Source organism: Condylura cristata, unplaced genomic scaffold, assembly GCF_000260355.1.
Source record: "Condylura cristata isolate star-nosed mole 26May11 unplaced genomic scaffold, ConCri1.0 scaffold00021, whole genome shotgun sequence".
Classification (NCBI taxonomy): domain Eukaryota; kingdom Metazoa; phylum Chordata; class Mammalia; order Eulipotyphla; family Talpidae; genus Condylura; species Condylura cristata.
Genome location: NW_004567122.1, coordinates 37,477,024 through 37,489,959, shown reverse-complemented (window position 1 = coordinate 37,489,959; position 12,936 = coordinate 37,477,024). Strand labels below are relative to the sequence as shown.

The window sequence follows — 12,936 nt, the reverse complement described above, 5'->3', positions numbered from 1 at the left end:
TGATAAAACTTTGTTGAAGTAATCCAAAAGAACTTTTTTTTATTAACTATGTGTCTTATATGTACCTGGATTTGTTTCACATGTATTCTATAATAACTCTAGCTCATAAATTCATTTTCTTTTCCAGTCGCCGGGATGACATGGAATCATTAGGATATGTTTTGATGTATTTTAATAGAACCAGCCTGCCGTGGCAAGGACTAAAGGTAAACTGGACTCATACTACCTACCAGTGTTTCGTTGTGAGAAGAAAAATGGGTATCACAAATAACCTTAAGGTTCCTTTCAAAGATGAAGTTTCCTGAAAATAAGTTAGCTGTATTTTTGCCATTTATTGTGAAAATCAAATCATCACAGTAAAAATTTAATATAAGCACACAGTCAAACTGAGGGACCGTTTTCTTTACTTGCTGCTTTATCTGAGTGGTAGTTGACATGAACTACAGAATACAAAAGGTAGAAACTGTCAATTTTGCTGAGTTGCCAGTTTGTTTAGAATAGTTATTTGTGTTTTTTTTTTTTTTTTAAGATTTTTTTATTTATAGATACAGAACTGGAGAGTACAGGCTAGAGGTGCTGGGTGGGGGTGGGGGGCAGTGAGAGGTTTCACCAGAGACAGAGTGGGAACAGAACAGGCAGATTGATGAAGAACAGTACTGAGGGGAGCAGCGGGTGGGTCAGGAGAGGTCTGCCACGCCATGTGGGTCAGCTCCCTGGCTGGGGATTGAACTTGTGCTGAAGTGGCCGTCACTAGCTTTATAGTGCTGCACTTTAACCCATTGAGCCACCAGGTAGGGCCCCTAGAATAGTACTTTTATTGTCTTCCCCGCCCCCCCCCAAAAAGTGATCCTAACATTTTGTTTCTGTTAACTAGTAGTTCACTGTTAATTTTATGTTTGTCAATTTTATGATAAATAACTATGTCCTCAATTTTAGTAACTATTTGATACTTATTAGTCTCTAAAGGAAAACAGCCCCTGTAGCTATTAATACTAAACTGATTCCTAAATTCGTGTGTGGGTAGAGCTTTTTTTTTTTTTTAAATAATAGAAGAACTGGCATACAGGCCAGAGCTACAGGGGCAAGACAGTTCACCAGAGACAGAGTGGAGGACAGAACAGAAGGATCTACTAAAATAACACTGCTGAGGGGAGCAGCAGGCAAGACAGGAGAGGTCTGCTGCACCTTGTAGATCACATCCCTGGCCAGGGATCCAACTCAGGCTTTAGGGGTGACTTCTATTTTTAAGATTTACTTATACATAAAACAACTAGGGCATAGGCCAGTGATGGAGGTGGGTGAGAGGATTCACCAGAGACAGAGTGGGGAGCAGAACAGGCAGATGTACTGAAATATACTGCTGAGGGGAGTAGTGGTTGAGACAGGAGAGGTCTGCTGTGCCATGGGGATCAGCTCCCTGGCACGGGATAAATCTCATGCTGCAATGGCTCGCAATAGCTGGCAATAGCTTGGTAGTACTGTCTTTAACCCCTGTGCTATCAGGGAGGCCCCTTGTGTGGGTAGCTTTATTGTCTCTAAATATTTTTTACTTTGAAAACTGGTTTTGACTTAGGCCATTTATTAATCTCATTATTAATCTCTATGATGACACATTTTTGGTATTTACACATTTGCCCTTGTATTAAATGTGTCAAGAAAATATGCTTTAAATTTGACCGATTTTAACTTGAATCATGCATCTTTGTGTTCCTCACCTTTTACTAATAAATTAAAATGGCTTTGAAATAGGAACTCAAAAAGAGTTAGCAGTTCAGTTAAAGACATTGATTTATTTTTCATTGTCAGTTAAGATTTCTCTTGAATCGCAATTTTAATTCATGCCCTGAGTTAATCAGGTTCTTGTTAGTACTGAGTATGTCTGTGTTATTTCTTACTTCCCATAGGCTGCCACAAAAAAACAAAAATATGAAAAGATTAGTGAAAAGAAGATGTCCACTCCTGTTGAAGTTTTATGTAAGGTAAGTGATGAGTATTTTTTTAGAAATACATAAATCGGGAACACAAACATTTTACTAGCCAACTTAAATATCCTACAGGTATAACTAGCTGTTTACCATCTTAAATTTTTTGTTGTTGATTCTAAATATCCATAGATTTGGCTTGAACTTAAAAGTAGATTTTTTTTTTTTGATTTATTTTTTACATCATTCTTCATTTTTCCTTCTCATTTGTAGTCCCTGTAGGCTTCCTATGGAACACCAATTTACCCATGTGCCATAGGTCCATGCCCCCACCCCAGTTTTTATCCCATTCCTTGTTCCACCTCATAACATGTCTCTGGTTTATAGTTGTTCATTGTTTTTGTTTTTTACTTGATTACATTTGCTTTTCCCTCTCACCCCCAACCCCAGCCTCCCTCCCCCCCATCCCTTATACCCCTGTCAGTGAAACCATCCAGTATTTCTCTTTTTCTTTCTGGCTCATTTCAGTAAGCATGATCCCTTCCAGCTCCATCCATTTGCTGCAGAAGGCATGAGTTTTCCTTTTTGATTGCTTAGTAATATTCCATTGTGTATATGTACCATGTCTTTTTAACTCAGTCATCTTAGTTTTGGGCATTTGGGTTGACTCTGCATCTTCCCTATTGTAAATGGTGCAGCAATAAACATGGGGATGCAGGTGTCCTTTTGAATCAGTGTTTTTATGTCCTTTGGGTAGATACCTAGGAGTGAGATTGCTGGGTCATATGGAATCTCCGTTTTTACCAGTTTAAGAAACCTTCAAACAACTTTCCATAGTGGTTGCACTAGTTTGCATTCCGACCAGCAGTGTAGGAGAGTTCCTTTTGTCCACATCCTCCCCAACATTTGTTGCTAGTTGTTTTAATATGTGCCATTCTCACTGGGGTGCGATGGTATGAGTTGATTTAAATGAGTGTTTTGTCTAACGGCTTCTATTTGGGCTCTGCAGTCTTAAAATTTGAAGGCAATATAAGAGAATAGGCAAATTGCTCTAAACATACCCTTATCGATTATAAGGAAAATTAAGAAATTTTATTCTGAACCATAAACTGGTGTCAGAAAAGGAAGAACACCAGTAATTATTACGTTAAGGAAGAGAGAAAAAAAAGGCAGGAAGATCACAACAATCTACAATAGGAAAGTGACCAAGAGTAGTGAAATGTAGGTAAACTTCAGAACTAGACCAGTAAGTTTCTTGAATGGAAAGCTTTTTGTGTCTTTTCCATAGAAATTTTGCAACACTGGGGTTCCTGAGCTAATTAGGAAACAGCATACAATTAAATAGTTGGGTGACAAAACAAAGCAATTTTGGATTGTCGGAGACTCTTTGTCCCCGATCACGGATTATTGGGGGGGCGGAACAGGCAGGGTCTCAAGGTGGGAGCAGCTTCTGCTAGCTGAGATTCCTAGAAAAGGGGGGGAAGGGGAGTGGGCGCGAGGAAGACATGGGAATTGGAGTTGGGTGCAAGTGTTCCTGCTCTGCCTTCAGCAGAGGTTTATTTTACACATTTAAGCAAGCAGTGGGATGATATTAGCATATGAAATGGGCTGAGATCATGATCACCTTTTTCTAAGAATAGTCTGGGGTCGTTTTGACCTTTAATTGAGATTATAACATTTTTTAAATCAATCTATCAAGGCTAAATCAGGTACATAGATTCACAAAGTTTAAGACTAATATTACTATATTTACCACAGTGAAGATTAACCAAAATAAATTCCCTTAAACCTTATCTACTATCTAACAGCTTTTATTCTCATTGAGACATCCTAGGGGGTAAAGTACAGTGAGGGCAGGAAGAGGAAATTTCTTGTAAATTAAATTATAGTAAAGTTCTTTGAAAACTTGTTAGAAAGTTTAAGTGAGTTTCCTTGAAGTCTAGACAGTAGAAAACCTGATTAGCTCTGAATAGGCTACTTGGGTGAATTTCCCTATCTAAAGACAAGAAAGGGGAAAGTTTGAGTGGTTATTTGGAACTGAATAGAAGGCTGTGTGAGATAGTAGAGTGATGAGATTTGGGTTTTCCTCTCTTCTGGGCAGTAGAAGAGTTTGTTCCAGTGTTGCCTCGATATTGACTTTGCAATAACGGCCAGTTGCTTTTATCAGTCAGCCAATTGTAAGATCACTTTTGACTTTAAGAGGAATTTCTCGCTCTGGTGCAGTGCTTGTCTGCCTGGGCCAGGCAGTGCCTTATGAGGCTAAGGCACTCCAGTTGTAAACTGAAGGTTGTTCAGAATATTTTGATATTATGATTAACAAAAAAAGGGAGGTCATAACATTAGTTAGCGTGGAAAGTCTGATTTTTCAGAGCACTTCCGTTTCTATCTGGAATATGTCAGTCAATAGAGTTTGCATAGCTTGTGTCATTGGATGAATTGCAGTTGTACATTTTGTAGGAGAAAAGGTGTAAAGATGTTTTATGTGTTTCCTATTCACAGATCTGCTTTCCTCTTCGCTACCAATCTAAAGAGGAATGGGGTATAAATTATGATCATTACCAAGTCTTTGGGATGTTTTTTACTTAAATTTATAGAAACAAAATACAGATTGGCAGCTACCAGATGAGCGGAGAGTTGGGCATTGGTTGAAAGGGATCAAGATGTACACACTTCCAGTTATAAACTAAATAAGTCAAAGGGGGTTATACAGCATGTGGACTACAGTCAGTCACAGGGTTTTACAAATTTGGACTTTGTTTAAAAAAGATGATAAATAGACTTATTGTGGTCATTGTTTCAGTGTATACAAATGTCATTATGTTATACACCTGAGAGTGAAGTAATGTTGTGTGTTAGTTATACATACACTGAAAAACATTTTAGATTAATGAAAAGATTCATTTGTTATTTGTTATCCTACCCAGTTCTGTAGTGCTGGAAGTAAAATCTTTTTTGGCAACTGAGCTGTAACTTTAAAAATGTTGATGTACCTTTTTGAAAATCTTCTGAACATGAAAAAAGAAATGTAGCCCACAGGTGCATATGTAGTAGTAATGTTTTTACTGGAGGTAAATTGGAATTCCCTAATTGTCCAAGTTAATTATGATATATGAAGAGGTTGGAAATAATACTGATGATGCTTGTAATATACTGTTTATGGACAAAAACAGAATGCATTACATTTCTAATGTGATAATAGTTACAAAGGGGAAAAATATCTCTAGGAAAAAGCACTAGACTGAATCTGTATCACAGCAGTGGTTGTTTTGTGTGATTGCACACTGAGTTTTACCTTTCAGTTTACATAGATATATACTGCTGTCCTACGGGTGGGAATATATTTCTCAGGGGTGAGAAAGTGCACACATCATTGTCTTATTCTAGCAGAAAACATTACCCTTTCTCTCATTTCAATGTTGCTGTCAAATTAGTAGATGATAAAATAACAAATTGTTGGAATGTCTAATTTATTTAAGAATATAATGTTCTAAGAAAAGGATACATATTTTCTCTCCCAGTATAAAAAGGTATTGTATATAAAAGGGCAAGATGGTGGTGACTTTTGTTAAATTTATGAGGACAGCAATTCACAGTTACTTTAGTTATTACATCTTCCAGCAACGTAGTGTAAAATACCCTCCTCAAATACATTTTTGTATGTAATTTAATGGATTTCTGTTCCTATGTTAAAATATGTTTGGTTTGTTTTTAACTTTTGAACTTTTAGGGTTTTCCTGCAGAATTCGCCATGTACTTAAACTATTGTCGTGGACTGCGCTTTGAGGAAGCCCCAGATTACATGTATCTGAGGCAGCTATTCCGCATTCTTTTCAGGTTAGTTTTTAAGACTCTAAATTTCATTGAGAGAAGTTAGTTAAATCCATCCAGCATACCTACTCTGACAAGTAGGATGTTTAAGTTGATTTAGTAAGAACAAAATTTGAAGAAACTGAGTTTGTGTGGCATTTTTCCATTTGTCATACAAATATGCTTGAAATTGTTTTGAGGTGGCAGAACAGCTGAGTGAAACTCAGGAACTAATTTTTCTACAAGAAACTAACAATTCACATTAGATACATAAGTGACTTTCTGGGGACCTTGGAACAATTCAGTTTCTGGGTCCTATTCATACCCAGAATGAAAAGCAATTCAAAATACCAGACAGTTGTGGAATCTATGAGATACTGTAGAGACAGGCCCAACTCTAGAGCTCTCTAGGAACAACCCATAATTAGTCATAAACAAAGGGGGGAGATGGGTATAGTGCCTCAAATCTTAGTTGGAAGAGTAAGATTGGGGGGAAATCCTTAATCCCCAGAAAAAATCTTCCCAAGGCACTGGCTTAGATGTGCCCCTCACAGAATCCTACATTTACTATTGATTTGTTTTCAGGAGGCACCTTCTAGTATGGGTAACAGGATGACTTGACTCAGTCTTTTAGTTGCTAGACTCCCTTTCATTTCATTTCAACTCCCCTGTTCTTTGAAGAAACGTAAAGGCAGGTGCGTTTTGAGAAGAAAGAGAATTATTATATACTATAGAGCAGGCCTTTTTCGTCCAGTCTTAACATGTAACAAATAGAGTTAATTTTAACTGACTAGTTAAAATTAAAAAATCACCTAGGGAAAGATACCTTTTAAAAGCTGTGCACCTATGAGAAAATAACCCACCTCCTTAAAAATGCTTTGTTTGAAAGTTCAGTAGATATACGTAGCTCGTGGGCTCTGTTGTTGAAAGAGTGACATACAATTTTATATTTTCCAGGACCCTAAACCACCAATATGACTACACATTCGATTGGACAATGTTAAAGCAGAAAGCAGCACAGCAGGCAGCCTCTTCAAGTGGGCAGGGTCAGCAGGCCCAAACCCCCACAGGCAAGCAAACTGACAAAACCAAGAGTAACATGAAAGGTTAGTAGCCAAGAACCAAGTGACGTTACAGGGAAAAAATTGAACACAAAATTGGGTAATTTATTCATTTCTAACAGTGTTAGATCGAGGAGGTGGTTTTTAAAATGCATAAAAAATTTGGCTCTGTTTTTTAAAAAAAAGACGTCCTTGGAAAATTTGACTACTAACTTTAAACCCAAATGTCCTTGTTCATATATATATGTATATGTATTTGTATATACATATATGTGTGTATATTATATCATTTCTCTTGGGATTTTGGGTCATTTTTAACAACTGCATCTTTTTTACTCATTCATTAACCCCTTTCCAAAATACACATTTGGTGTTGGGAATATGGTATAATCAATCAATCCAAAATCCTAGACCTAACACTTGTTGATTTTTAATAACGAATCTGGTTAGCATTGGTATGTTGACTTTCAGACTAACAGTGTTAAGAATTTTTTTTTGCATGGTAATGCATTAGCATTTAAAATGGACAGTTGTGAATATAATCTAACTTCAGGAAGCAAGTCTGGCATTGCCCCGAAGTGTCTGTCTTCTCAGTTGCAGATCATCTCACTCTCCTGAATGCTCAGATAACTGAGAAGCTTGACACACTCTTTTTCCTAGTTACAAATAAATCTCTTAGTTGCTTTTTAACTATAGATGTTCTTAATTTCAAGATGATTCTTTTATTTTTGTCTTCATTTTTAATATCTTGCCAATATTCATGGCTTGGGTGTCCCATGTGAAATTGAAGTCTGCAGTTAGGCCTTGCAAATTGAAATGAAGTGGGGTCAATGCCATTGAACTATGAGGCTGTATTTCCTTTCTTTCTCGGGCACTCATGTACTACTAAGGAGTAGAACTGTTAGGGCACAGCTCTGTTTCTTACCACTGTTGCCGTACAGTTGGACTCCAGTGTTTGATGGGATTTTTTGCTTGTTTTTCTTTTCCCCTTTCTGGGGCTTACCTCCTGATTGATTACCTGCCTACTTTCTGGAAGTGGTGGGCTCTGGTAAGAATCGGTTTTGGTTTCTAATTATGTAATTTCTGAATGACTGCTCTAGTCTGAACTTGATCTATATTTTTAGTGTTGTATACAAACAATTTTGTAATTTAAAAACAGACTAATCTGAGAATGCTTTTCAAGAAGTATAATTAACTGATGTTATCCTCATCCCAGCAGCTCATCTATTAGGAATGAAATTGAGACGCTTCTCTTCATGATCTGTGTTGGGGAAGGCTTCATAGATGGAGGCTGATGGTAGTGGGGTTCCAAGATGAGGAAAATTTTTAGCTCAGGATGTTCAATGAATATTTGGCCAGTGCCCTGCATCTGCATCTCAACTGGGACTTAATTGCCCTTTTGAGTGTTTTAATTACTGTATTATTAAATCATAGTGTCAGTAAGCTTTTAATGAGATAGGTAGCCAATGTGACTGAGAAATAGCCTTTTAGGTAAGATCTGGTAGTCTGATTACTTGTTATACCTGATGCCTATAGTGTATTTGTTTTTTCTGACAAAGTGAAACAAATTTTTGCTGGAAAGCAAGCTGGGATAATAGGATCATCACAAGTTACAGTTTCTAGAACTAAAAATTAGATGAAATCTCATCTGACCTAGAATATTTCACTTCAGGCATTCAGCAGCTTCAGAAAGAAAGAATTACCCTTTTTTTTTTGAGGTAGTTTCCATTTTTAGTTTACTATGTGTCTCTTACTCAATAAACAAGCAGAATTTTTGTCCTACCTTATCCAGGTCTTAAAGATGAGAAGTTGGATCCACTGAGTTAGTATGTTTCCTTGGAAAAAAAAAATTGTAATTAAACTTAAGTTTAATCCTTATTTTTTGTATTGTAGCTATTTTTCATAAAGCAACTTAAAATCCAACAAGATTTCATAGCATTAGATGTCGGCTATAGAATATTACACACTAGAAAAATTTGAGGAGAAATTGGAGTTAATTATAAGACATCATGCAGAGATACAGTTCCAAGTGATGTTATTTTGGCTCCAAACAAAATATTGCTTGCTACTAAAGTATGCTACTCAGTGTAATACAACAACAAAGTTCCTTTTGATCTTTGACTTGACTTCTTGAAAACATTTGTATTATTTTGAACAATAAAGATGCTTATTGCCCAAAAGAGTATCTTACACAAAACCCCCTATATGGAAAACCATGAAAGAGTGCTTAGGTTTGAAGGTGATGAAATAAGTAATTCACCACCTTCTCCTCCAACCCCCTCATCTGAGTCACCAACATTAAGAGATCTTATAAAGTCTATAGAGATCAAAGACAACTGATTTAGGTGACTTCTGACTCCAGCCTCTAAGTAAAAAGGTGTTTGAGATCATGATTTCCTAGGGTTCACTACAATAGCCTTTTCTTAAAGACCTGGTACAACAAAGAGATTCATTGATCCCAGTAAATTCATTAGTGATGAAAACACCACATTAAATTTTTTAGTCACGTTTTATAAGTTCCTTTTTTTTTAATACATTATATATAAATATACATATATATTTTTCATCTTAATGGAATTACACTTTCAGAATTTTACACACAGGGGATTCCATATTTTAAATTAGTCCTTATTCGCAAGTAGATAATCTCTAAGAATATTATTGCAGAAATCTCTCAAGTGGTAGCATTCACTAATACATTGCATATGCTTTTCATTTCAGAAAATTTATGCCTAGCATTTCTTCTATGAAAAGCTTTAGCAAGTCATTTTAGCAGTTCAGTAAGAATGTCCAAAGACTCTAAAGTCTGTTTATTCAGCCAAAATGGGTTTTTATATATGATAGACTTGACTTTCCTAAAGAAAAGATATTTTTTCAAATTTTCTGTTCCAATGCCCATAAAAAGACTATAAAACAAGTGATGATACTCCCCTTATGGCCTGTTCTAATATTCATTGCTTGGCACCAAATGTTAAATAAGTCATATCTGTTACACTTCCAACTCTACTTCGCCCCCTTCTCTTCAGCTATAAGTTGGTTTTCAGAAGGTATTTTCAGACATTTAAAAAGTAGTAGAGTTAAAGGAAATACTTTTAGGATACTTAGAGGCCAAGATTACCATTTCCTTAGTTGAGAGCACAGGTGTGGGGGAGAGTTTCAGAAGGTATTGAAGTTAAAGGCGGATTCTCTCATTACTGTTGCCACCACCTTCATCCATCTATCGCTACTCCGGCCATCGATACTCAGCATATTTTTACCATGATAATACTACATGGATATCAAATTGTTGCCATTGAAGAGATTAGAAATACTTTTCCATCACATTATCCTACCATGTCATGGTTTTTCCTGAACTGCCTTCCAGTATTTACTGGGCTTTCACCTACCATTTATGTCTAGCTTAACTTTTTTTGACTTCACCAATTGCTGCTAGGAACGTGGCTGGTCACTCAGCAACGTAACCCAAATCACAGGGGAAGACTTTGAAATATCTGGAGAAACTGATCTGCTCTGAATACACTCAATTCAAAGAAGCAAAGGACTTGCATCTGGTTGCTGAAATTTTTGTCAGCTTTTTTTACTGGACAATAAAATTGGAGATGAAAGAATAGCCTAAAAAGAAGTGAAGATGAGGAGGCAAGAGTTTATTTGGTCTCAGAGCATGCTGGACCTGTGAAACTCTTAAGCTGGCAGACTGTCTGGATAATACGACAATCAAGATGCAGACGAGTACAGAGTTGCTGTGTGTCTGGTGTATAATGCAGACCATCTACCATATGGGGAAGGAATCCATTGTAACAGGTATTTTAAAGTTCAGCAAACTCAAATCTGTAGCTGAATGACTTCTGTACTTAAAAAAAAAAAAAGACCCAAAAAATCAGATTATCAGTCTTTTTTCTTTTTAATGCAGTTTTGGGGTGAAGTATATCTACTGTACTTGCCATTTATCTTATTTGTAATGATAAAAATCTGTTCCCTTTGTCTTTCCCAACTTAATATACTTTAGTTTCTGTGGCGAATTGTCAGTTTGTGGTTTGTTTTTCTCTTTACTTTTAAGTAAAAAACATCTTAAATTCTCTAAGCTAAAGTCTGTGCATAGCTAAAAAACCATACAATTGTGTGTTAGGAAAAGTAACATAAATGGCATTGTATAATGAATATAAAGCCCATGCCTTACTATTACGTAGATATCCCCTTGTGGAAAACTTTGATTCTGCTAAAGTATCAGGGTCATCTGAAGTAAATTCACAAATAGTAAATAGTTTTCAGATACAGGGATAGAAGCTCCTGGTTACTTATATAAGTGAAATTCTTTTCCTTTGTAGATTTGAAAAAAATCTTAAATACAACTGTTAATTCCTGAATTGTTCCACTAATCTACCAATCCTATTTTAACTATTTTCCCCTCCCCCCTCTTTTTTAGGAACAAAGGAAGTCACCCCTTGTTGCAGTAAAGATTGGTTTTTGGACTTTTTGGTAATCAGGAGACGACACCTCAACTCCAAGATAAAAACCAAGGACTGATGCATACTTGGGAAAAGAATGCTTAGTACTTGAAGATTGGATGTTGACTACCTGCTGAATGCTCCTATGGAGATTTTTTTCCTAAACAGACTTCAGTGACACTTTAGGACAATTCACTGGAAAAACTTTGATCCCCAAGTGGAGTATCCTACCATTGGCCAATCTGAAGAGTTAAATCTGGATTTGACCGCTCTGTTCCACCAGAGCGGAACATTGTTAGGCTAGCTACTTTAACCAGTCCCTAAATAATTGTGATCATTAATTGACCCAGCAATTCCTCAAGTGCCAGATTAAGAGATTAACGAGTACCATTCCTACCTATACAGTTCTTGCCCCTATTAAAAGACACAAGAGTTTTCTAATGTTTTGACTGACCGTATAACTTTGTTTCCTCTTTAGTTAATCTAATTTGGATTTCATTAGACAGTCCTTTTAATACTTCCCTTGCTGATCCTTTTTAATAATATAAATCAGATGTAGATAATATTCACTGTGGTGAAGTACATTTTCAGGAAGTTTCATAACCTTAGTAATTGCATAGGCAGCAGAGGTCTTTCCTGCATCTTAGGTGCAATAGAGAGACAAAATACAGTGCTTGGATCTGCACTCGCCGGAGCAAAGTTCCTAGTCAGTATGAGGGAGTATTTATCAAGGAAGTAGACGCAGATCTTGGGTTATCTTTGGAAGGACATGCACTATATGCATGGGAAGGAAACTGTAGAAGTATTTTACTTGTCCTAGAAAGCACATTAGGGCATTAGGGTATGGGCTAACAAATATTTAAGAAGTGTAATAAAAGGAGTTGATGGTTGACAAAAACAGTTTGTGCTAAAGAAGTAGGGAGAGAGCAAAGTGAATTGGAATGAGCTGATACTAAATATTAGAAACAATTAGAAGGTAGTGGGCGAAGAAGCATCTTCAAAGGCCATAGATGCGAGGACATGGATGCCGGTGCCCTTTATGTTACTACTGGGAGGCAAACTTCTGGTGCCTAGATAAAGGGTGTAACTACCTGGACCCTCCTACTGAAATGTGCCTTTGTGTTGAAGCTCCAGGGTCTGTTGAAGGGCGGGGAGGGAAGTGTAGTGTGTGCAGAGTGAAAAGGCATAAGAAATAAATAAAAATAAGTCTCTCTGGTGGTGTAAAGGTTCATTCAGTCTCAGCACTATCACCACTGCAGCCTTGCGTTTGACCCCTGGCTAAGGGAGCTGGCCCACATGGTTTGCAGACCTCCTCAGCCTCACTAGCTGCTCTTCAGCAGTGTAATTCATTAGGTCTATCTGTTCGGCTCCCTACTCTTGTGTCTGATGAATCCTCACCCCAACATACTTCTGTCCTGTGCCTCAGCCCTGCGCAAAAATAAAATAAAAATTTGGGAAAATATCTCTTTACATATTCAATCAGTGGTAAAACTTAGCCTTTTTAATGTAACTGATTGAAGTGGCCTCTTTTCAATACAAAAATTGGTGATGCGTGAGGGCCTTCCTGGTGGTACAGGGCCTAAAGCTATCACCAGTGGACCTCTTCTTTCTCACCTGCTGCTGCTCTCAGCAGTGTATTTCTGTAGCTCCGCCTGTTCTCCCCACTCTGGCTCTGGTGAATCCATCACCCACCCCACCCTC

The 12,936-nt window shown here is 37.1% G+C and overlaps 1 protein-coding gene across 4 annotated transcripts in view; it reads left to right on the top strand.

Annotated features, from left to right (window-relative positions):
* CSNK1A1 (casein kinase 1, alpha 1) overlaps positions 1-12,936 on the top strand; it is a 44,161-nt gene that overhangs the window by 27,995 nt on the left and 3,230 nt on the right. For 2 of the 4 annotated variants that reach the window (XM_012727882.1, XM_004686874.2), the window contains 4 exons: positions 128-206; positions 1,905-1,979; positions 5,650-5,756; positions 6,687-6,799. In XM_012727882.1, the coding sequence (XP_012583336.1) occupies positions 128-206; positions 1,905-1,979; positions 5,650-5,756; positions 6,687-6,799 (374 nt within the window). Of the gene's footprint in view, positions 1-127; positions 207-1,904; positions 1,980-5,649; positions 5,757-6,686; positions 6,836-12,936 lie in introns of all 4 variants that reach the window. The other 2 variants (XM_004686873.2, XM_004686872.2) reach the window with 1 other exon arrangement.